This window comes from Schistocerca piceifrons, chromosome 1, assembly GCF_021461385.2.
Source record: "Schistocerca piceifrons isolate TAMUIC-IGC-003096 chromosome 1, iqSchPice1.1, whole genome shotgun sequence".
NCBI classification, from domain to species: Eukaryota; Metazoa; Arthropoda; class Insecta; order Orthoptera; family Acrididae; genus Schistocerca; species Schistocerca piceifrons.
This window is the reverse complement of record NC_060138.1, coordinates 793,856,335-793,883,541: the sequence shown is the minus strand read 5'-3', so window position 1 is coordinate 793,883,541 and position 27,207 is coordinate 793,856,335. Positions and strand designations below refer to the sequence as shown.

At 38.1% G+C, this 27,207-nt stretch overlaps 1 protein-coding gene across 5 annotated transcripts in view; it reads right to left on the bottom strand.

Moving 5' to 3' along the window:
• The window catches only part of LOC124713352 (mitochondrial protein C2orf69 homolog), a 220,315-nt gene that overhangs the window by 31,923 nt on the left and 161,185 nt on the right, over positions 1-27,207 (bottom strand). For 4 of the 5 annotated variants that reach the window (XM_047242941.1, XM_047242940.1, XM_047242943.1 and 1 more), the window contains one exon: positions 22,779-22,841. The exons of the other annotated variant lie outside the window; for it this stretch is intronic. In XM_047242941.1, the coding sequence (XP_047098897.1) occupies positions 22,779-22,841 (63 nt within the window). The remainder of the gene's footprint in view (positions 1-22,778; positions 22,842-27,207) is intronic. 5 annotated transcript variants of the gene reach the window in all.

The following is a 27,207-nucleotide window of genomic DNA, read 5'->3' as shown; positions in this document are numbered from 1 at the left end:
ATTCTTCATTGTTTTCCTGCAGCCATTTCCCTTTCGCTTATCTGCACTTCCGTTTATTTCATTCCAAAGTGACTTGCATTGCTGTATTCCTACCTTTCCCTTCACATCTTTGTAGTACCCCCTTTTGTTGATCAGTTGAAGTATTCGTTCTATTACCGAAGGTTTCTCCCTTCTTTGTACCAAAGTTTGTCTGTAAAACTACTAGGACTACCCTTTTTAGAAATGCCCATTCCCCTTCAACTGGACTGATAAGTGTGGTATTCAGCATCGCAATACCTACAGACTTAGAGAACTTCAAAAGACTCTCAACATTCCTCTCAGTATTTCAGCACCCCATTTCTTCCCATATTGGTTCTTCCAGATGATCCTTTTATACTTCAGTCTACACTCCATTGTTACTAAATTGTGATCAGGGTCTGTATCTGTTCCTACCAATGCCTTGTAATCTAATATCTGATATAATCCAGTTGGAATCATTCCACATCTCTGTGCCTTTTCCAAGTGTATCTCCAGCTATTGTGACTTTTTACTGGTACTCCGCTACTACTAACTGAAATTTATTGCAGCACTCAATTTGTCTTTCCCCTCTCTCATTCCTACTACCAAGCCTTCATTCTCCTGCAACTCTGTCTTCTATTCCTTCTGCTACTACCACATTCCAATCCCCCACAAATATTATATTTTCATCTCCTTTTACATACTGAATTATCCATTCAATATCCTCATACACTTTCTCTGTCTCTTCATTATCTGAAGATCATGTGATGTCAGCTTTTATACTTTAACAATTGTTGTTGGTGTTAGTTTGCTGTTGATTTTGATGGGAACAACATTGTCACTGAATTGTACACAGTAAATCAGCTTCTGCCCTACTTTCCTAGTCATAACAAATCCTACTCCTCTGCTGCTGTTGATATTACCCTACATTCATATGACCAGGAATACTTATCTTCTTCTCATTTCCCTTTTTAGATTTTCTAGATTCCTTACAATGTTCAGACTTCTGGACATTCCATGCTCTGACATGTAGAATGTTACCTATTCATTGGTCATTCACATATATAGGGAATAATAGTCAACCCAAAACTAAAATGTAATAGATCCTCCTCCCCCCCCCCCCCCCCACCCCAATTAATTTTTTTTCTCCTGCCAACATTGTTTGAATTAAACAGTGCAAATTTTTGCATACTGTTTGTTAAGTACGACTCAAACCAGTCGTTTTTATAGCCATCAAGTCCATAAAACGTAAGTTTACCTAAGAGAGTTACTTTATCTACAGCATCAAACTTCTTAGAAAAGAGGGAGAAAATTTACATCTGGGAATATTTTTTTACTTAAGGCTTGAAATATTTGTTGTATGAATGTATAAACAGAATTCTCAGTCAAGCAATCCTTCTGGAAGCCAAACTGTAACGTGCAAAATAAATTGACTCTACTTAAATATGAGACTATTCTTGAGTGCATTACTTCTTTGAATACTTTGGGGAAAAGGAGCATCTGTAAGAAAATTGGACAATAACTACTTAAGTCTTGTCATCTTTCTTATAAAGATGTCTAACATCGGCATACTTCAATGTCTGGAAAAATTCCTTGTGTTTGTAACATTTAAAGCCCTTGATTTAAGATCTTTTAGGTGCAGTGATCAGTTAATTTTTCAAGAAATATGAGACTTAGTTCTCTTCCTGATTCTTTACAACTGAGAATGATATCACTAAGTTTCAGTTCCAAATTAGTTTAAAAACATCACATGCATAGTTAAAATTAACCTGTGTCCTCTGCAAAATTCTTATTTCATCTGTGTTATTTTCATTTGACAAGCAATGGTAAAAAAAAACAGTATCCAAGTTAGAAAATCTGAGATACTGTCCACAAATAAACAAGAATGTATAAGACTTCTTACAGCTGGTAGCATGTTATTATTATACATATGATAAAAAGTGTGATGTTTACCGCATTCCTCTGAGGAACAATGTTTTCAGGTGACCACTGGTCCGAAATACATTACCAACTCAATACTGGAAGTACTGACCATCCAGGAAATTTTGCAATAGAATTACAAGGCAATCATGATATTCAACATCATTTGCAAGTTGATATACTGCCACAGACTTTCATAATATTAAAAAGATACCATTATGAACTTTTGCCTGCATACAGTGCCATTTGTACTGCCACCTACAATACGTTCAGGTTCTAATGAATCATCCTGAATCCACACTGGATGTGGATTAGTACATTCAAAGACCCACACCGACTGGCAGTTTATCATATGCTCAATTACATGTAGAAAATTCTTTTGGTTTCAAGAGACAGATGATGATTCAAGAGACGGATGATGACTCTCCCCTCCCTTAATGAGCTGCAAGGGGCAAATTTGATTCAAAAGATTGAGGTGGTGGTCTTTGGAGGTCCTGGTTTTTTCCTATCATTTCATTATATACTTCATCTGGACTCATGCTGTAGTTTGGGACTCAGACAATGCATGTTCAAATTTCCACATAGTGACAAGTGGTTGTACTCCTCAGAATTTGTTGAACTTAAATTAAGGCTTGAGGTCCACATCTGATTTTAGTTTGTGAAAGTGAAGTCATTTTCAAAACAAGCCCTTTTAATTAGCTATTATAGAAACAGGAAGGGATATTACAATTTTGTCATATAGCTCTGGTGTTATTTTTCTTTAACTTTTAATTTTAACTGAATTACAACCATATTTAATTTAAAACCAATTACTGTATTACTCGGGTTGTTTGGGGGTGGAGATCAAATAGCAAGGTCATCGATCTCATCGGATTAGGGAAGGATGGGAAGGGAAGTGGGTCGTGCCCTGTCAAAAGAACCATCCCAGCATTTACCTGCAGCAATTTAGAGAAATGACGGAAAATCTAAATCAGGATGGCCAGACGCAGGATTGAACCGTCGTCCTCCTGAATACTGTATTACTAAAATTAACACTTCTTACCTCCAGAGTGTTCTGGTATCAGATGTGTATGTTCAGAGTAATCTTAACTGAACTGCTCTGTTTGCATGTACTGCCTGTCACTGGTTCTCTTACACACCAACAACATCTATTTAAACATTTTCTCAAGCAGTAATTTCATCCCATAATCAGCTATTTACATCTTACTAACAAGTTTCATACTGTATTTATCTATTAACCTTGCCTACTGATCGTAGGGTTCTGGTATTAATGCAAGAAACCTGTGAACATGGGGCAGCCTCACAGGGACACTACATTCTCTACATCCCCTAATGCGCTGCTCTCTCAGTGTGGTACTTTATCTGTACCTATTCAAATTTCTCTCTCAAAGCAATAATAACAAATTACAGAACTTTTGATAATTAAATTAATTAACTTCTTGGGGCACACAAGAAGAGTTGGACCACAGTAACATTCAGGTCACAACAATTCCCCCCCCCCCCCCCCCCCCAATATCCCTGACATGCCTGAATAGATCCCTGCTGAACTTGAAAAATGTCTGACAATTGAAAATCTTAAGGGCAGCCAGAACAATGAAAATGACAAAATTAATGTTTTTTGTTCTTCAGTATAAAATTATTTGGAGTTTTCTGAATAAAATAAATTAAGTTTCACCCTTCTAAGTGAATTCTAAGTGTGTTTTTTATCGCTGCAAAGTTGACGCGCTGTAGAGACTTGGTGTGTCACTTCTGACGGTGCCGCTCGCTGGCTGCAAGCAGGGTATCTTTGCAGAATTAGACAGGGTTTTGTTTTCCAACATTGTATGGCTTTATCTCTGTGACAAGTGACTGTTCATATCAGTAAACATAAATGCTATAACATGCGTGTTTACTTGTGGAGTTTGCTTTGCGTAGTTTAGCTGTTAAATTTTGCGCATTTGACTAATTTTGCTTGTGCCTGTTTTACGTATTTGGTTTGTGGATATCAATATGCCCCGTTTCAGCAATCGAGTGTTTAAGAAAAGGCACAATGAGTGGAAGAAGAAATCTTTTGTTGTTTCGAAGGGAGATGCTGCTTAGACTGCTTTACCAACTGCTCCAAATGAACGTGATAGAACTTCTTCCAGCAAGAACCTTTGTGACAGCAAAGAAAAATTTTAAAACTATGAAAGTGACAGTAATGATGTGAATTAAATAAAGAACATTTCCTTGCTTTCTAATATTTTGAAACATAACATATTATGCCCAGTTTGCAAAGAAAGAGGATTGGAATTGAAAATACCTTCACACATTGGTTTGGCATGTAAAATGTTATTGAAGTGTAACAAATGTGCTGCAGAAGTTTCATTTTCTAATTCTAACAGTATTCCTCGTAGTGGTAACAGTGGAAAGAAGGTGTATGATATAAATGTTAGGCTAGTGTATAGCTTGCGTTGCATTGGCAAAGGCAGTGCTGCAGGGACAATGTCATGTGGAATTATGAGCTTGTCAAAACCACCAACCAAGTTTGGATTTTATAATGACTTGTTGCGATCTTCTGCTGAAGATATTGCTCAAGCAACAATGAAGAACGCAGTTGAAGCAGCTGTGACAGATAATGGGAATTGTAGAGATTTAACTGTTGCTTTAGATGGATCATGGCAATGTAGAGGTCATAAATCTCTAAACAGAGTTGTGACAGCTACCAGTGGAGACAGTTGCAAAGTAATTGATGTTGCCATTCTCTCAAAACATTGTAGATGCAAGGGCAATACCAAGGATGAACATAGTGAAAGTTGTGAAGCAAATTTTCACAGCACAAGTGGAGTGGTGGAAGTAGAGGGAGTGAAAGCAATTTTTTCCAGATCACAGGAGTGGTATAATGTACAATACACTAACCATCTAGGAGACGGTGATTCTAAGGGATATAAATCTGTAGAGGAACTCAAACCTTATGGCAATGAAATTCACATTAAAAAACAGGAGTGCATTGGACATGTGCAGAAGAGCATAGGGGCTCGCTTGTGCAAACTAAAGCAGACATTAGGATCCCAGAAGCTTAGTGATGGTAAGACCCTTGGAGGAAGAGGAAGATTGACAAATGAAGCAATTGATAGATTGCAGAGGTATTATGGGTGTGCAATTAGGCAAAATACAAGAAGCATTGAGAAGAGCAATATGGGAATTTTTTTATACTGCATCAACAAATGAGCACCCACAACATCCACTGTGCCTCACAGGTGATGACTCATGGTATAAGTAGCACTCAGGAAAGGAATATGCCCATAAAAACAGTTTGCCAAATGCTGTAATTGATGTAATTAAGCCCATATTCAGATATTTATCACAGCCAAGTTTACTGGAAAAGTGTTTACATGAGAAAACACAAAATCCCAATGAAAGTGTAAATAATTTAATTTGGATTAGGATTCCCAAAAGAGTGTTTGTACAGATAAAAACATTGCATTTTGGAGTGTATGATGTAGTAGCAACACACAATGAAGGAAACATCATCAAATGTGATGTGCTGAAACATTTAGGTTTCCAACCAGGATACATCACCATTTCCATAATGCACCTAATTGATGATGAAAGACTAAGAGATGCAGGAAGAAGAGACAAAAACCTACAACATGCAGCAAAAGGGAAGACAAGACTAGTGAAAAGGAAACTAACAGGGGAAAAAGAAGAGGATGCTGATAATCCATCATATGGGGCAGGAATATATTAAAAAACTTTGATAGCCATTGCCTGTAACTTTAAAATTTTCATCTTTGAGAAACATTTTCTCAAAAACTGCTAACAGTATATCAATGAAATTTATACACAATATTGTTTACTTCTTTTCCTTCATTTTTATAACAAATTGTAAAAAAAAGTTGTATAACTTAAGAGTTATAGAAGAAAAAGTGAAAAATTTTAAAGAAAAAAATTAGTATCTGTTTAAAAAAAAAGTAAAACAAAAACCAATACATATTTCTTAACATGGCATTATAACTTTGTAGAGAAATATTAACTGAACACATAGTCCAAATTTCAGAGCAATATGTTTAATGGTTTTAGAAAAAATGTTCCTTCTATTTGCTAAAATTAACATGGAGGAGATAGATCGTTCTGGTTCCCCTTAAGGCCATTTGTGATTATTTTTTAATGTCCTGTTTATCTGTCAATATCTACTCTCAGAGAACATCATGTTTCTTTTTCTGTTCTTTTCCTACAACCTACTTATCAGTCACCATTTTCTTTCCTTTTTTCTGTTTTAGTGTAATGTTATCTGTAATCCACCTCTCACACTACTACATCCTCCTAACAACCACAATTCCAACTCTACTGTATTGCATACATTCTAGTTCAACATACACTGTTCATCCTCCACCGTACATACGCATGCATACCATATAACATGATTATAAGTGCTGACTATGCCAGTGGCCCAAAGTCACATCACCACCTTCCTTAACTCTGCTGAAGGTGAGAAACAGTTCATTTTTAATTTTGTTTCATTCTTTCTTGACTAGAATCTTATTCCTGCCACTCAAGGTCTGAAAGGTCCTCATCTGTTGGACTGAGCTGGAATCTGCGCAGAGCAGTTTTGCCCACTTCTGATTGATGAGGGGCACTCCTGATCATTTCACGAGGCTCTGCCTGGAAAACTTCCCTGATGACTTCAAAATGGATTCTTCAACAGTAAAATGATCCACCTTCTACACAAAATCCATTAATTATTGTTGACTTTTGTTAACAAAATAATTTGTAAGAGACAATGATGTGTAAGTAGAGACCAGAATCTGGAAGTTATTTTTTAGCAACGTCTTCAAATGAATTTTTTTTCACTTATTGAGCACCTAAGTTTATTAAGGCTGTTTCAATTAGTAGTAAAAGTCATTATACAACTGTTGAAGTAAACTTTACAGCAATTCAAGTATGTTGGAAGTATTTGAGGTAAAATTCAAATATTTCATATAACAGTTTCTTAGAAAAATTACTCATCAATTTCTTCAGAATCTACTTCACACTTGGAACATATAACAGTTTTCTTGTTGTGATTACTGCATATATCTTTCATGCAACTGTTACATATTACCGTTGTTTTGCTCACTTTGCTGTAGTTTTCTGCTTCTGATCGGCTTCCACTAGTACACAAATGACATCAACCTTTACCTCTATGAGCTTTCTTTGCACTTAAGTTCTGCTTGATTTTTCATCTGAAACTATCTTCCTCACTGTTTAGACCAGGGGCGTTCAACATTTTATCTTACCTGGGCCACACTGGAAGAACACGAGTATTCTTGGGCCGCACATAATATACTTAACACTAACAATAACCACTAGAATAAAAGATGGACACTCGGAGGTATACAGGTAACACATTTATGTAATTTAGAATTTATTAATTTATGATTCTTTATTCTATAAAAGCAAGATGGAATCAATTTGAAACTGTATATATATGAAGTAGCTGCAACATAGCAGACCAGCACATTTGACAGACTGGCCAGTTCTAACAACAAGACTCTGCGGATTCAAGTGTAGCACAGGTGGCAATATTAAGAACAGGATGGAACAATGAGAGAATATCACCATGACAGACACACACACACACACACACACACACACACACACACACACACACACACACACACACCTATCATATGAAAGATGCTCACTTCATGGGCTGCATTCATACCTGTTGCAGATTGGACACTTCTTGTTTAAACCACTGTTGCTACGCACACAGAAATTTGACGTGTAGATGGCTTATATTACCACAATCATATTACTTGTTGAATAAGACATTCACTGTCAAAAGAGACATCTACTATCGCAGATGGGAGGGAGTGACTGAAGCATCACCTCAATTATACTTAAATTTTAACTGAAAAATTTAAAACAATTATAGAACTGGGAAGCAAAATTTGTTAAAAACAATAGACATTCTTTTCAAAATTTTAAAACTAAGTAGACAACAAAATTACAGTGTTTACAAAAGGTGGGCATAAAGTAACTGCTTTACTTTCACAAGGACAACTGTACTTACTGGTGTCTCTGCCAAACAGTTCTAAAGGTGAAACACAGTCCTCTTTCAAAGGAGTGGGCAGATCAGAAGTGACCCCTCTTCCAATATGCTCAAGTCTTGTCAAGGCTTTCACAGGCTGATTACACTCCCCATTGCATTCAAAAACATATCTCCTTTGCTTCACCTCCGTGCATGCTAAACACCCCCTTGTCACACATTGTCTGACTGTACTCTGATTATTTCTTGTCACAATCTAAGATTATCTCCTCACTATACTTTCCATTCCTTACAGAAGTGGTAATACTTCACCCACCCAATCTACACCGTGTCCTTGTTTGGCACTATATCACTCATACTCACAAAACCATGCACCTGGATGAATGGTTACTACAAAATGGTGGTCAACAAGGGCATCCAGTTATAGAGCATGCTGTTGAAGGCCACAGTATTAACATCTATGCTGCCACATAACATGAACTCTCTCCTCCTCCGATACCACTAGCTTTTCATGATAGAGTGGACTGTAAATCTCACTGCGTTCCTGGAACTACCCTAGCCTCAATCTCAGGTAGTCCCCATCCTTAACCCACCTCTATCCTGTTCCTGCTCTCATCTCATTCTGCCCTTTTTCCACGACACCTCTATCTCACTCTCCATTACTTTTACATACCACCAAAGCTCACCCATGTTTTCCTTTCCCCTCCCAAAGCCTCTGGATACCTTTGGTACACAAGCCTGCCCCCCCCCCCCCCCCCCGATGTATACATGTGGCTTTCACAAACCTTTTCTAAATGCCTAACCTGCTGCTTCATACAACTATACTCTTTTGTGGTTATCTATCGCTGTATACACTAATACATTCAATCCTGGATTTTCACAGATTGATTTTGTGATTTCATCCCTGTTCAATCATATCAACTGATGTTTTTCCTTTGTTGTTATATCTACTCAGTCTTTATTTTCATAGTCCATACATTTTCCTTCATTACATTTTTCTCTTCCAGTGTTTTCTGTCTCCTTGATTACAAATATCCTTTCCACATGTGCACCATATCTCCTGAGATTTAACTTCTTTGGCAACTTACCATGCAACTAGAAAATGCTTAGCTTTAGTTTCCATTCTCTACACTATCTCTCTCCATTCTCTACACTATCTCTCGGCTTTTTCTGCATTTTTTGCATATTCCGGGCCCTAACAATTACCACATGAACACTTCACAAATATTAGTTATCCACTTCCAATCTCCCACCCCTTGAGGCTCATTCATACTTGATAAACTGTAAATTCAGTGACAGACTTAGTTGGCTAAGATTTTTTTATTATTTTTGCACCTGCACCTCATGATAATATGACTTTAAATTACATTCCAATCACCATTTTCAATCTTTCTATTCCTTTCTGAATCATTTTTTTCTATTTTATTTGATACTGATGAATATTTTTATTTTGTTACTCTTATTACTTCCAGGCCCCACCCAGCTCCCATGGATTCTTGCTCCATTTATATAAATCAAAATAGGAAAGTTTCCTTATTACATTAATAGTTGTTCCACAGATCGCGAATATGACATTTTGTAACAATGTGGAACATGTCAGTTTAACATGAGTTTTCTTTATACCATTTTTCTTCTAGTTACTGTTTCATATCTAAAAATTCATCTATGGAGTAGAAGGAGTTGTCATTCAGAATTTTTTTAAATGTGTTTTTAAATGTCGGTTGGCTATTTATCAGACTTTTAATGCTATTTGCCAGATGACCAAAGATTTTTGTGGCAGCATAATTCACCCCATTTTGTGCCAAAGTCAAATTTAACCCAGAATAGTGTTGCAGCTATGCAATTTGCTATTATTGGGATGTCTTATTAATATTAAATTTCATAACTGAATATATGTATTGTAAAGATATTGTGAATATTCCAAGTTCTTTAAATAAATGTCTGCAAGGTGGTCTTGAGGGTCTGCAGCTATTATTCTGGTTACACACTTTTGTGCAATGAATACCTTTTCTCTTAATGATGAAATACCCCAAAATATGATGTCATATGAAAACAGGCATAGTAAGCTAATTTACTTATATGTATATCACCAAAACTTGTAAATAACTCTAACAGCATAAGTAGCTGAACCCAACCGTTTCAGCAGATCATCAAGGTGTTTCTTCCAATTCAATTTCTCATCACTGCACACACCCAGAAATTTTGAATATTCTGCCTCAGCAACAGACTTCTGTTCGAAGTCTATATTTATCAATGGTGTTATCCCATTTACTGGACATAACTGTATATACTTTGTTTTCTCAAAATTAAGAGAGAGTCCATTTGCATAGAACCACTTAATTTTCTGAAAGACATTATTTACAATTTGCTCAGCAAATTCTTATTTGCTGGGCGTGATTACTATGCTTGCATCATCAGTAAAAAGAACTAGCTTTGCATCTCAATAAATATAGAGTGGCAAGTCACTAATACATATTGAGGACAATAAGGGACCCACCATTCTCGATAGCTCCCCAGTTAGAGGACTCTGCCAATTTTTTCAGACTATCTGCACTGTAATTTCAACCTTTTGCATTCTTCCAGTTAAATATGAATTAAACCATTTATGCAATGTCCCATTCATACCATAATACTTAAGCTTATTTGGAAGAATTTCATGATTCACAGAGTCAAAAGCCTTTGAAAGATCACAAAATACCCCAATTTGTCATGTTCACTCATTCTATTTGATCAGTAAAAGCATATATAGCATTTCTGTTGACAAGTCTTTCTGAAAACCAAACTGAATTTTTGTTAGGAGTTTATTTTTACAAATATGTGAAGCTACTTTTGAATATATTACTTTTTCAAGAATTTTGGATAAAGTTGTCAGAAGTGAGATTGTATGGTAGTTATTAACATAGCATATTTCAGTCTACCCAGAAAAATTCCCTGTTTCAACGAGCTACTACATATGTGGATGAGAAACCTACGTATCTGTTGGCAACAAGGTTTAGTACTCTGATGAAAATGCTATTAATTCCATGCAAGCTTTTACTTTTGTGTGTATCAACTATTTTCATAATTTCAGTAGAATAGGTGGGTTGAATTTCAATTTTATAAAATTGCATGGGTAGGTATAGCCTCTTCCATAAACAGCCTTGTATTTTCTAATAACTAGCTGGATCCTATTTTCTCTACAACACTTAAAAATGATTATTAAAAGTATTTTCTATTTCTGACTTTTTCGTTAATGAACTTGTCATTGAGTTTGAGAGAAATACAGTGTTCTTGTGCTCTCAGTTGCCCTGTTTCCCTTTCAACAACCTGCCAAATTGTTTCAATTTTATTATCAGAGGTACTAAACTCTAACATGCTTCTGGAGTTTTTAATAACTTTCCTTAATACAGTGCAGAAGTCTTTATAAAGTTTGACTGTTTCTGGATCATTACTCCTTTTATTTCTAGTCTTGTCGCAGATACTTTTGACATGTTGCTGACCAGCCCCTGGAATACCCCTCAACAGCATACCATTAAAATTTCAATGTCCAGTTCTTTCACAAAGACCTGATCTATTCACGTCTATTCAGTTCATAACATTCACTAGAGCTGCAAACAAAAATCACTCTAGCAGACATCCACAAACTCTCTCTTCTCCCTCCATTAAATACTCCTACACTTAATTACCTAATTGCTACAATCAATCTACTAGCCTAATTCATATCTTTCCTCTCCAAAAAATGCATGCACATTGTCGCTATGTAAACTACTAATTTCATATTTCTGCCTTGGAATATTACTATATATCATGATCACATCTGTTTCCATCAAACTTCTGGATAAACATTTCACAGCTGTGAAACCCTGCCTTGTTGACCTACTAACATCCACTGTTCAGCTCCACCCTCCTCCTCTTAACTAAAATCCCAACAACCTAACAGAACACAAAATCTAGACAGACTCTTAACACAGCCATCAACTTGTATCAAACATCCCAAAATTTGTGTTAACTCCTCTGCGAATTTATCTGTAATGTCATGTAGTTGTGGACTAGGACACAGATGATCTTTCATATGCTAACTGCATGCAGGGTTACAGGGTCAGTAGTATTTGTTGGCTGGACACTGAGCACCGGTCAACGTGTGTTTTCCTGGTTGGTTGAGGAATCATGCCCAGGGAAATTACAGTAGACTCGCTTTGTGAGGTTCCCACTCTTATGTGTTGTTGCCAATGGAACAGTGTCACTCGCTGAGCTTGATGTTTGATCCTCTATAGTTATCTGCAAACATTTTGTATGGTCAGCTGTACTTATCAATTTGTTTGGCAGAAATCAAACAATGGAAAATCCAGGATGGAATGTAACAATACCAGAGAAGGAAAGTTGCTACTCACCATATAGCAGAGATGCTGAGTTACGATAGGCACAACAAAAACCCGTAACCCTCCTGACCTCAACCTTCGTTAGTCACTGTCCTCACCCATCCATCCCCCTCCCTGTTCCCATTCCAGCACTACACAGTCGTAATTTCACCGCCACACCCAGTCTTTTACTTTCTCCCCCTTCCGCTACTTACCCCCCCCCCCCCTCCACACCTTTTCTCCTGCCCTCCATCTAAACTGCAACACTTGACTGTCTGCCACTCCCACCATACTATCCCTCCCTCTCCCCGCCCCAGGCTCCTCCTTACCCCCACCCAGTCGCCACTCCCATCATGCACTGGTGCTGCTGTTCGCAGTGTGGTTTCAGCTCTCTGAGACTGCAGATGTGTGTGCAAGTTGTGTGTGTGTGTGTGTGTGTGTGTGTGTGTGTGTGTGTGTGTGTGTGTGTGTCTACTGCTGACAAAGGCCTTAATGGCCGAAAGCTTTAACTGTGTGAATGTTTGTATTATGCCTATTGGGACTCAGCATCTCCGTATACGGTGAGTAGCAACTTTCCTTCTCTGGTATTGTTATCGATTTGTTTGTTTACACAATCTTTGGGTAATAGAGTACTGCTTTCTGCAGCAAAGATTACATGTTAGTTCTGCCAGCTTAGTGATGTGCTATGAAGTCTGCACTGAGTTAGCTGTCATGCTGTGTGCTTCTGGAAGCAGACGTGTCCATATTCTGAACTGTTTTCTCGTATCTCACAGAGGTTGCTAACTTACGTATAGGCGCTTATTGAGGGCCATGTCTGAGAAAGAGTTAAATTCTGCTGGCTGTGTGGCATTAAGATGTCTCTCTTGTTGACTGTCAGTTTATTTGTCAAATGTGTGTGCACCTAGTTATGTTGTCATTTAGTGCTGTTCTGTGTGGCCATTGGTACTTGCCTTTTGATACGGCTTGTGTATTGAACACATGGCTGCGCGGTTATTTGAAATTATCGCTGTGTGTTGATCAGCTTGATTTTAATTTGATGTTTGTTGGTTGACAGTACAATGTCCATATGTCTGCCATTATGTAAACTTTTGTAAGTGCTGATGGTTCTTTTACTGTGCAAAGAGACCTGTATTTTATTGTGTTTTTCCCTTGTGGAGTGTACAGAACAGCACATGTGCATTAGTTGTCGAGGTTGGTGGTTGTCATAAGCTATTATTCTGAGCTCACACCAAAATCATACTGCGTCAGGAATTTTAATTCTGGTAGTGGTGGACTAGCTTAGGAAGCTGAATAGTAAAGCTATGGTTATGCTTATGGTATAATGACCGTGGTCAGGTCAGTGCCTGTTTAATGGTAGGTGGTTTACTCCCTCCTATAATCTGGATAATTAGATTAAGTTATGGCTAGTGCCATTTAATATAAGAGAGGATTACCACCACACAGTTCTCTGTTATAAAATAGCTGCCTACTGGCATAATTTAAGTCATGTTAAGTTACCAGTCGGCATTCTAGTTAAGTAACTGAGGTTTGGTGTACCGTTTATTAATACGCGGTAAATGTTGGTACTGACTTCAAACGTCAAGTCTCTGCTATGTGTGTGAATACGAGGGCAGTTCAATAAGTAATGCAACACATTTTTTTTCTCGGCCAATTTTGGTTGAAAAAACCGTAAATTTCTTGTGGAATATTTTCAAACATTCCCGCTTCGTCTCGTATAGTTTCATTGACTTCCGACAGGTGGCAGCGCTGTACGGAGCTGTTAAAATGGCATCTGTAACGGATGTGCGTTGCAAACAACGGGCAGTGATCGAGTTTCTTTTGGCGGAAAACCAGGGCATCTCAGATATTCGTAGGCGCTTGCAGAATGTCTACGGTGATCTGGCAGTGGACAAAAGCACGGTGAGTCGTTGGGCAAAGCGTGTGTCATCATCGCCGCAAGGTCAAGCAAGACTGTCTGATCTCCCGCGTGCGGACCGGCCGTGCACAGCTGTGACTCCTGCAATGGTGGAGCGTGCGAACACACTCGTTCGAGATGACCGACGGATCACCATCAAACAACTCAGTGCTCAACTTGACGTCTCTGTTGGTAGTGCTGTCACAATTGTTCACCAGTTGGAATATTGAAAGGTTTGTTCCCGCTGGGTCCCTCGTTGTCTAACCGAACACCATAAAGAGCAAAGGAGAACCATCTGTGCGGAATTGCTTGCTCGTCATGTGGCTGAGGGTGACAATTTCTTGTCAAAGATTGTTACAGGCGATGAAACATGGGTTCATCACTTCGAACCTGAAACAAAACGGCAATCAATGGAGTGGCGCCACACCCACTTCCCTACCAAGAAAAAGTTTAAAGCCATACCCTCAGCCAGTAAAGTCATGGTTACAGTCTTCTGGGACGCTGAAGGGGTTATTCTGTTCGATGTCCTTCCCCATGGTCAAACGATCAACTCTGAAGTGTATTGTGCTACTCTTCAGAAATTGAAGAAACGACTTCAGCGTGTTCGTAGGCACAAAAATCTGAACGAACTTCTCCTTCATGACAACGCAAGACCTCACACAAGTCTTTGCACCCGAGAGGAGCTCACAAAACTTCAGTGGACTGTTCTTCCTCATGCACCCTACAGCCCAGATCTCGCACCGTCGGATTTCCATATGTTTGGCCCAATGAAGGACGCAATCCGTGGGAGGCACTACGCGGATAATGAAGAAGTTATTGATGCAGTACGACGTTGGCTCCGACATCGACCAGTGGAATGGTACCGTTCAGGCATACAGGCCCTCATTTCAAGGTGGCGTAAGGCCGTAGCATTGAATGGAGATTACGTTGAAAAACAGTGTTGTGTAGCTAAAAGATTGGGGAATAACCTGGTGTATTTCAATGCTGAATAAAACAACCCCTGTTTCAGAAAAAAAATGTGTTGCATTACTTATTGAACTGCCCTCGTATGTTGGGGTCAATATGGTTTCATAATGGTAGTGCCTTTCCTGTTTTATATTTTATGAGGTCGGGAACCTTGAATTCAAGATTAAATGAATCAGTGCTTTTGCTCAAGATTTATTTGTTTGAGCAGATTTTGTATGCCGTGATATTAAACGTTCTCAGTCAGTGATGTTACGTGGTGTAGGACCACTTAAAAATATAGACACCTGTTCCAGTGCATCCGTTTCCCAGGGCTCTGCACACACAGCTCTTGAGATGCGCATGCCGGCGTTGCTACTGACATTGCACTGGTAGAGATGGTTGGGTCTTCTTATCTGGCTCCTGGCTCACAATAACTACGTCAAGTGGCTCAGATTGGCACAGGATCGCAAGACTTGTTAATGAAGTTCAAGTCAAATCGAGAAGAATTAATAAAGAAAGAAGAAACTTGAAAAATAACTGTCTCAATCGAACCACTCCCAGCTGCAGACATCCCAAGCGCTCCACTCCCTAGCCACGTTACCCTGATGCAGTATGAAACTGTGTTTGAAAATTTAAAAAAATTATTAACAACTAGTCCTGTGTTAATATGTCCAGATTATGAAAAGGAATTCATTTTATCACGTGGTTTTAGCACCCACGCAGTGGGTTGTGTTTAAGTCAGGAAGTGTAAGATAAACATTCCATATCTTACGCATCACGGCAGTTTAACAAAGCCGAATAAGGTTATTCTATTGCCGAACAAGAGATGTTAAGTTTAATACAAGGGTATTAATAAGGAAAAACGTTTAAGTTGCTAACAGATCATGCAGCATTAAAATGGTTGTTGGCATTGAAGGATCCAAATATGGCTGTGGGGACTGAAGGGTCCATGAAGTAGGTTTATACTATGGGCATTAGAACTGAGTGATTTTGGCTTTGAAGTAATTCAAAAATCGCATAAGAAACATGGTAATGCTGATGTACTTAGCAGCAAAATTAGTGTAGTGGAGCCTTAGCCTTGTGGAGCGGCAGAGAGGGCAAGCTGCTGACAGAGTACAAGAAACTTGGGCTTCACTTCCTAGTCCCTGCCGAGCTGCAAGAAGCAGCCCATAATCATATATTATCTTGTCACAGAAGGCGTAGTACCACTGATTGAAGAGTAGCAGAGCTTTACTGTTGTAGAACACGTAAAGATGGTGCAGAACAGTGTGTAAGAAATTGTGTGCCTCGAGCGCAACATGCAGATTTAAGACAACAACATATAACTCTACAGGGATTGCCACGGGGTACTATATCTTTTGAAATGCTCGGAATGGATGTTTTAGGACATCTTAGCCAGTCACTGGCAGAAAACCACTACATTCTGATTATTATAGACCATTACTCTCTCTATGTTGCAGTGATCGTTATTCTGAAGCAACAGGCTAATATGGTAGCACACACAACAGTAAATAATTGGTTACTAAAGTTTGGTGCTCTGCAGATGGTGATCATGAATAAAGGCACCAATTTCATGTCAGAACTGATGAAGCAACTATTTCACTTGTTACACATTCGCAAAGTAAGAATAAGCCTATTACACCAACAGGCTCAGTAGGTACACAGACTGATAGGTAGTACAGTAAGCTACAATGTGAATAGCCATCATACCAACTGGGGTACTTTCTTGCAATATGTAGTAGCAGCTTATAAAGACCCATGAGAGCATAGGTCTATCACCATGTAAGGTGGTGTATGGTCAGAGAATGCCTTCAACAGTTGAGATAATGAAACCACAGATAAGGAAAAAACGATAAACTCATACTAAATTTCACATGAACATGGAAGGAAGTGTGGAAATGGGTGCAAAAAGCCAATACCAAGGCATTAGAACAGCAAGAAATATTGGAACAATACAATTCTAAGTTACCAGAGTATCATGAAGGTCAGTGGCCAATATACCCTCCAAGGACAAAAGGAAAAAAATTCATCCCTGGTACCAAGGTACACATCAGGCCACGCAGATGACTTTGCCAGCAAATGTCAAACTGTAATTACCAATGCATACTTAAAAAAAAAAAAAAACAGATACATTCGCATAAACTGCACACACAATTCCATACATGTTGATATCGTAAAAGGAGTAGTAGTATACAGAAATGTTTTATTTTTGTAATGGTGAAGTTGGCAATAATACACCTCCAGCTAGGTTCCTTCAGGAGCTGATCAAACAAGAAAAGCAGAATGAACGAAGTCGGCACTGCCCAACAGCATCACCCTGCTGCTACAGCCCATTGTCTCTTCTTTGGTGTGGGGTAGGGAGGTACTGCCTTGTTGGAGAAGTACTGGCCAGCAGACTCCTCCCCTCCGTAGATGTTCTCAGCTGCCTGCCAATGTTCTCTGTACGACTGCATCAAGCTGTGTATCTGATGCTGACCACCACTGTCTCCACCAGCTATTGATTTCAGGATGGAGACCACGGCCGCGCCAGGTGAAGCGTCCAGTCACCTATGAAGGACTCCTGCCTCCAATAGCAGCTGGCAACCTCCTGATCTGGGGACTGTGTACAGATGGTTTGACACACACACACACACACACACACACACACACACACACACACACACCACTGAGTCACCTACCACGTGATTACGTCCTGCTGGGACTACCTGAAACATGGTCACGTCTTCGAGTCTCGGCTGGCGGTGGTCCATTTCCCTGTTGTTGTAAGCTGGCTCCTCAAGGGTTCTGACGCTGCTGATCACGATCCAGTGGGGACATATGCCTTTGATTTCAGCTACGTTTGATGTTGTAGTTTGAATAACATCTATCCTGATATGGTACACGGTGACCATGAGTTATTCAGGCTGCTACGAGCTGCCTCTGACACTTCAGGTGCAGATTCATTGTTGCCACTGCCCGTCACTGCAGGCACTTGCTGTGCTGGCATTTAAGCCGGCAATTGCTGACTGTGGTGTTCAGTGTGCCGGCAGCCACTGACGTTATTGAGAGGCAACAACCTCCCACCTGCTGTCACACTATCTCTGTACTAAAAATAATGAAGGGCTACTGTAAACAGAGATGTTTCACTACCGGTTCACCATTCAGTTCCAGCCATTACCACCTCTACAGCCAACATCCTAGTGAAGAAATAGCACCTTCTCCTGACCTTCAAATGGCCAAGTTCTTTACTGCCATGGAGTAACAGCCCAACCGGAACAGTATGTTTGAGGGATATAGCCACCAGTGTATGCTAAGTGAGAAATGAAGTAGGGAGGCTGAAAGAAGCATTCTCAGAACTGCACCTTGATGCTGAGAGGAAGGGAGTATAGAATGAGATACAGGGAAAGTACTGAGGGCTACATCTCTCTTACAAACATCTATGATATCAAATATGGGAAGCTAGGGACTTGGTGTCATATACATTGCGACGACGTAATGGACTTCTGAAAATAATACTCAAGACCGCAAATACGGATGACGTATGGAAGCTCAAATACTGAGTGAATGAGTCACCATTAGCAAGTAGTTATTGCTTAAGCATACACCCAACGAATGTTGTAGTTAAAGTTGAATTAGTGTATGTGAAAGCTGAATGGAATGTACATAAACGCAAAAAGTGAGGTGTGTTATCACATCATTTTCGCAGATCTTGCTAGTCTGCAGTCTGGTGGAACAGATTTTCCAATGAGGGTAGGCATGTTGCGCCATTCCTCCTTTACATGGCAGATGAAACCAGTGGGGGAATTAACAGAAGGTGTCACCACTGACTGGTGTAAAAAGCCTAAGAAGGGCGAAGCAGGCAGAAGCCGGCAAGGCAGTCTTTCACAACTCGGCAAGGCATTCTTTCACAAGAAGTTACAGGTAGGCTATGCTGACACAGCATGAATCACCGCCGGGGCCTAACATTAAAACACTTTACAACATATTCAGCCTCAATGTTGTTGCCAGGGCTGCCACATCATTGCCACAACAAAATTAAGGAAGCCAGACTGTAGCATTGATGAGCGGGATTACCACACATTTTGGTCTGCAATCAGGCCACTTCCTTGGTCTGTGACGAACTGTGATGGTCTGGCAGAACAGTAGTGCATCGAGCCACCATAAATACTGCACATTTCAGATGTGTAGGTCTGTCACGGCCTACAGCAAGCTTTCAATATGTACCCCATGAGTTTTGTCAATCTGTAATGTTTCATCTAGCTACTAGTATCAGACGCTACCTCTATTAACTGCAGAACTATGAGCTGTGCCTAGGTCTGATGCCACTGAGAGCTGAACTGAACTGATGCCTTCCAGCTGGGGATCTATCTACTGACCAGCTTTTATCACTGCTGTCAACAGTGCACTCCTGGGCTAATTATTGAACCACCGTCCGCCCTGTGCAGTCATACTCTACTACTGGTTCATCTATGTACACTTGGCTAGTTCCCGTGTTGAGCCATGCATCTGCACCAGCCGGCATGACTGACTTCCACAGAGATTGTCATAGCTGTGTGCCAGTCACTTGCCTGGGGCTTAATGCTACACTACTTCACTCACCAGAGTGCTGACAGCGTAACTCTGCTCTACTGCCACCTGCTTGGCAGGGGGAGGGGTTGACACTGTGAACTAACTATCTTCAAAAGCAACATACAGAGTTCACCATCTTCTCCACGTCCTAGGTCAGAATACACCCCCATGTCGCTGACCACAACACAACAACAATACAGCCATTGTATGTTACACACTAAGTAAATGGCCTACTGTGTACCGTTTCTACAATTTGTCAGCAGACATCTACCTGGCTCCATGAACCTGCTACCCCGATAATCAACTTGCCGCACCATCACAACCTGTAACTCTGCACCTAATTATACCTGCCTTCCTAACCCACAATAGTTTTGTACAGTTTTCCTCAGAACAGAAAAGTGTCCCCCATCCTGGCATGTGAGTGATCTGCCCTTCCTTTTTAAGATTCCCCAAACTACCCCTCTCTCCTCCAAAAGGAAGACACTAATAGTTACAAAAGCTAGGATAGTGTTAGGATTTATAGTTTGAAGTTTGTCTATAAGCAGTACTTCAACATTAGGTATTAGTCATTATGTTTGTCTCATGAATTAGCCTTTCCAAAGTCAAATTGAAATTTTACTCCACTCGGTTATATACAACTGACATTAATTTACGGTTATATACAACTGACATTAATTTACAGATTGCTGCAAACTAGTCTCTCTCCTGTTGGTAATGAAAAACTGAGACTTTGAACAGGATATCAAGATTCCTTTCCTCCCATCTTGTTTCAGGCATCCACACATGATAGCTTGAACTATTTCTGTTCAAGAATTCTTGTATGGTGCCACAAAAATCTAAACATTAAAATCTGTATATCACTTTGTGTCACTTTTTGAATTTAATTTTTCTCGCTGTTTTATTACAAAAATTTCCTTATACGGTTAACAGTCAGAATCCTTGAGAAAAGTAATTTATCCAGGAAAGAAATAGCTATTAACCAGTTCCTGGCTATTTCTCCACAGTGAAGCCTTTACAATGTATGACTAACAGATGAGACAAGGATGTTCCAAAGAAAAGCAGCATGTTCCATCACGATTTCATTTACTAAGACCGAGAGCATTACAGCAAACACTACAAGAAAAGCATTATGCATCACAAAAAGGTTCAACGTAAGAAACAACTGGCAGTTTAGTACTTCCACACACAAACATCTTGCAAAATGGCCAGGACTATCTACACAAATTGGTGCTCATTTGGAAGCTTATCAACAGTCTTTCTTTCACACACAATTTTCAGATAGAATAGTGAGGTATTTATCAGGTAACACAAAATACTCTACAAAGGATAGATAACTAAGTAAATGTAAAGATACGCTCCAGAAAATATTTCTGAATCATCATAATTTTCTATTAACATTATGGATGTTTACAAGATATATTTGGTGACTCTCCTAAATACCACTATTAATGCTGAAGCATTTCGTATGACTTTCTGTACTTCATCATCGTAAAAGCTCCTAAGATCATAGGCAGAGCTAAAAATAATCACTTCGCAAACAGCATGAAGCCACAACAAATTCCTCTCCGATCTTGCTGCAGGGTAAAGTTAACATGATATGCAGAATAGAAAATTAGAACAACAATTTTGTTGAATCGATTAATGACAGCCCATTAGCATTCAATAATATTTAGGGATTGGGCTAAGCAATGCTACAAACTTCTCCAGACTCCACAAAAGGAATCTTGTAAAATATGCAACAGGAAGCAAAGCTGAAACAAGCTTGTAAAACAACTAAAAAAGGCAATGATAAAAGAAACTAGTAACATGTTACTTTCCATAAAGAAAACAAATTCAGAATATCAGGTAATGACAATTGCACAATTCTAAGCTTAAATGGTTGGAAAATCATCAAAAATGTTATGTTTTGGGACCACAGAAACACTTTTATGAATAAATGCTGTCGGCATGCCTTAATGTTACAAATGCAACATGTAAGACATATTTCAAAGAATGGCTGAGCCATGCTGTTATCTTTCAATAAAATATGATACAGTTCTGGAGACAATAATGCAGCATATTGTATGCAATAGTAGTTAATGTGTATTTTGAAGATTTATTCATTCTCAAACTAGCATAATAACATGAGTGTATAATTAAATACACTGCAGCACTTTGGAACTCTCAAGACAAGTTTTGTCTTCACAAACTGAAGTGTGAACTCTGGCAGATTACATGAGTCCAATGGAGAAATCAGACTATGCACACAGGAAATATTAAGAACAGCCATGCTTTTAACCGCAAGTGTTACAATTTCCTGTATCCTTGCATTATTTCTGATAACCTATCACAAACTTTTTTTTAAATTTATAATCTATTTCATCATCATATTACAACAGACTACACATACAATGGAAACAACCCTTTGATAAACAATTATCTACAATTTAGTTACATATATGCAAGAGACAGCATTGCAACGAGAGAATGGATTCATGCATGAATTATTTTGAGCATCAAATATAACAACAGCATCCAGATGTGAGTGAAACCATGCATTTCCAATTAGATTTTTATAATTATTGTCTTGCTTTTTTATGTATTGTGGAAGATTTTGTGTTGTTGTTTGCAGATGTATATTAAAGATGCATCATAATTGCATTCCTCTGACTACTCTGTTCTTCCATTAACTGGTTGCATTCTAATTACAGCCACCCTAGAATGTTACTGCCATATAAATCAGGTATCTAATTGATCTTAAACATTACATAAGCTGTCACACAGCTTTGCTCATTCTCATAAATTACAATTTATTCTCTTATGACTATTTGAGCTACCCTTAAATTTACTTACACAGTAAGGGAAAAAAACACCCCCCCCCCCCCCCCCCCAAACACAGAGCCGGAGCCAAACACAAACAAACAACACAAAAAGTGGGAAAATGAAGTCTCATCTGAATTCTGCAAATATTAATTTGTGCCAGTACAAAAATTAAGAAGAAAGGCCAAGTGGAGAAAATAAGATGTGGATTTTTGTTAAGCTGCCACACTCCGAAAAGGTCTTTAGTTATGTAATTTGAGGACAGCCCCACAGAGTATACAAATATATTAATTACTCAAGAATTTATCCCAAAGCTACATTTTAATTAAAATAATTTTACACTTGCCTGTTTTGATCCATGTCTGCTGAGACAATATCCATGAATGTTGCAAGTTTAGGTGTAGCCAATCTAGTCAGAAGGAAATAACACTAAGTTGCAATTAATAACGCATATGTTACACACATGGGGCTATCCATAAATGACATAACAAAATTTCTCTCTATAAGTGTACTACAATATAAAAGAACTCTTTGTCTGACACATTTTAGAAGCATTTAATCATGCCAGTTACTTCACATGCAAAATTCTATAACAAATTATCAAATTCTTCATCAATTGAATAATATCCACATTAATTATTACAAATAAAATTGTTTGGCACAAAAAATTCAATACTACAACCTGATCTGAAGGTGACTTTTTGTGTTATGATATTATACATTATGGATCGTCAGGCCTATAACCCAGAGAACAAATATCTTTTGTATTTCTAAAGAAAGTATGCCATATAATCATTCAACATATTTCAGGGAAAGCAACTGGATTACTCATTCTTAATCTAATCATACATTAGTCTTAAAATTATGATCAGTGTACACTGTAATGGTTGCCGATGTGACAAGCTTTCATCAATAAGAATTGATAGTTCATAATGTATCAATGTAGGTAAACTAACTATTTAAATGAAACTAACTGCTTCTATTGCCTCATTTATACCATCATTATTAAACAAGCATCTTCTCTTCTATCACGTAAGTTAACATGCAACTCAGAGATAGAGTATGAATATTGCAAAAAAGTTGATAATCCATGAATATTTGGGTTCTATGTAAGAACAATGAGATAATTAAAAGGATCAGTTACTTGGAATCTACAATGGCAGCATCTAAGATCTTAGAAGATTAACTCAAAAGTTGTACTGACAGGCCACAAGATTCAGAATTTACAATCTGTTCCCAACACTTGCCACTTCTTAATAGTTCATTGAGGTTCATACAAGATGATCAACAAACAATAAGTTAAAACTGCTTCCGTGGCCACTTGCTGACAAATTGCCTGTTGGCGTCTGTCACGTGTCCTTCAGCTGACGTTCGTCTGGTGTTTGGAGGGTGAAACATTGACAATGCCAGCCACTCGTGCTGGCAAAACAACAGAAAAGTCATCAGCCGAACATCAGCCGAAGAACCTGAGACAGAAGCCAAAAGACAGTTTGTCAAAAAATAAGTTTTTATTGTTTTCCTATAATCAATTCAGATGAATTTAAGTTGAGCCTACATGCTACAATTTACATTAACGATTGCGTGTGTTAGAAAGCCACTTTTCTTTGAAACTATGTCAAGTGCTTTTTGAAGCATAAAATTTCAGCATTGTGTTGGAAATGTTAACAGAACCATACAGTACTCCCATTGAGGAAATGCATTATTTTATGAATTATAAAAAACATAAAGTGCGAAATTTTAAAGCACAAAAAGCTTTGTGTATATTGCCTTTGTGATGTTTTCTACACTGTGTTTAATAAATGGCTATCGAAAGTTGTACTATGACTAAATTTATAATATTTTAACTCATTTTAAAGTACATTCTCTCAGCACATTTTAGTAGTTCTAATATAATAGTTGTTTCTGGGTTTATGCTATTATATAAATTTCCATATCCTATTTGCAGGATATTACAATCCCATCAGTAATCCATAAAATCTTATGAAATTCATTGGTATCCCTCCAAACCACCATCCCTGAAAGTTTACTTCAGATACAGGCACAAAGGTAATGATAAACACACCAAACTTTGGATCTTATTTCTCATAGAACTAACCAGATTCCAATTTATTTAAATATTTTCTACGATATTTTGCTGTATTATTCTTCTTTCTTCATTATGCCAAGTTAATGACTGTATCTGAACTTCTTAGCTGAGCCTGACAGCTCCTTTTCTTCTTCTCTTCTCAAAATCTCTTCGCGAAATCACTGTGTTGTTTCCTGTGTTCCTCTGTACACTGTTTTCCAGTTATCATCTTAGCTTTCTCTGCAATTGCGTGTTGTGTACCTAGGATTCCAAAGGCTTTGTCCTTTGATGGTAAGTTCTGCGTCTTCTCGTAAGACCTGCTTAATGTCTTCAAACCAAGTGATTTTTACCTTTTTTTGAAGGTATTATATTAAGCAGCTTTTAGTTAATAAAGTGTTGCCCATTCTGCAGATGTAAGCATAGAACTTCAAACAACATCTAAATATTGCATCAGTGAACTTTTCTATTACTTCGTATAGGCTGCAGTTTTTTTATACAAACGGTATGTATATTTTAATGGAATTATAAATTTTTCTGATAACTTTTTGCTCTTCCTTTCTGATTTCACCAATCTCTGAATGGCCTCCTAGAGATATAGTTTCTGAGGGATCTAATGTTTCAGGAAAAACAACAGTCTTGTGTCAAAGTTTTGCATTTCAATACATCACTCATTTATTACTGTAATGATTCCCTGTTATTCTGTATGCTTTCTCGAGTTTGGCAGGTCTTCATATATAAAGTTTTACTGCCTAGCATAGACTGTACTATGATTTCTCTGATATTTAAAAAAAGACACACATGAAATTGTCCAATATTTCATTTGTAATTAAGATCTTCTGATAGTTTGATCTATATTTTCTGTAAAATGAGTTTTCTCATACTTCATTTGGATGGTATCTTGTGTAACTTCCCTAAGGCATACCTGGTTTCTTCACAGGTCTTAATGAAGAAAGCAAGATCATAAGCAAAAGCTAGGCGCTTCATTTATTCTCTGCCCTGCTGTCCATACTCAATTTATTTTCCCCAGTCTCTGATAACTTGGTGTAACATTAAGTTAAACTGAAGTGGGGAGAACCCACTCCTGTACATCCTTCGAAAGATTCAGATATTTCACCAAGAAACTTCACCCGAGGTGTGTTTGTGAGAGAGAGACAGATTTTCCTATATTACTGAATTTCATTTTCTGTGACTGTGTATCATTGTTATATGAAGTGATGTTACTTGCTGTAATTGACAGATAGCAGGCATGCGCATAACTGACTGGATAACAGGCATGCAATCCATTTGAAATGGAATAAATGGTCACGAAATCAATTTCTAAACTGTTTTATTAACACTTTGCCAGTCAAGGTGCCACTCTTCTCTATAACACAAGAGTGGTATAATCAATTGATGAAAATAAAAAAGGATGATGAAGGAGAAGGAAGTATGAAGAATAACCGACACCTAATAATTTTTCCTCTTTGAGTTTTATGTATCTCAATTAAGAATCAAGTACTATCGTTAATATAAAGCACGCACTCTTCCAATTTAGTAATTTGGGGTTCCAATGATGATTTATCATAGGATTTTTCTGCAACTGATTCGATGTTCACATATGGCAATAGAGTGTACACATGAAAAATTAATGAAGATGTACTGTAGTGTAGATTACACACTAAACTGTAATTCTCCCTATAACTGGTTGGTTGAGCCCATTCTAAAGCCTCAAGAAAATAAAGTAATGTCAAATGAAATATCACCATGACTATGATTTGACTAAAATGACTTTTCAGTGGCCACTTCACTTCTTGGGATGAAATTCTTCCACTTCTTCCAAAAAAAAAAAAGCTTTCCATGTTGTGTGTTCTCCCTACTATCACAAAAGTTCACTAACTCTGTTTCAGAGTAGTGCATAGTCACTAGCACACACCAAATAAAAGACTTAATAATGGAAAGCAGAGCTCTGTCCCCACTCTGTTTGAGAATAGTCAACTGCAATGGGCAACAATGCATTCTGTAAATGGGCGCAGCACATTATCTGTTTGACTGAGCCTTAACTCAAGAACTGATAATTTATGTGACAATATTATAGTCATAAACTCAAACAATGGAAAGTCCTAGATGGAATAACAACAATATTATGAACAGGGAAGATTGCTATTCACCATATAGAAGAGAAGTTGGGTCACAGGCAGGTGGAATGAAACAAGACTGATCTACATTAAGCTTTTGGCCCAAAGATCATCTTCTGAAGTAGAAAACACACACACACACACACACACACACACACACACACACATGGGCACTATCACTGCCCGTGGCGCACAGACTGTGGACTGCAATGGCGCCTGATGGAAGAAGCAATCTGGTAGGGACCTGTTCTTTCATTATTGCTTCAATTAACATAGTGATAAATGGTGCTGTCACATTTCCAAGTGAGCAGCAATAATATAAAATAAACAATGAGATAGGGAAGAAACTAATTTGCAATCCGTGCAGAAAAATGGCCCAGATACTGAGCTAGCAGCACAATCCCACAATGAGACAGATGTGTACAAAATAATTAGCAATTGAATAAGTGATTGGCTGTGATCTGATACAATTAAGCTGTTTAAGTCTTATTTTAATATTGGTTAATTAAACAGTGATTTAGCTCTTATAATGTAAGTTTATTTTATTGTTGTTAAAATAAATGAACATAAAACTGTGATTTTTGTCATACATAGAT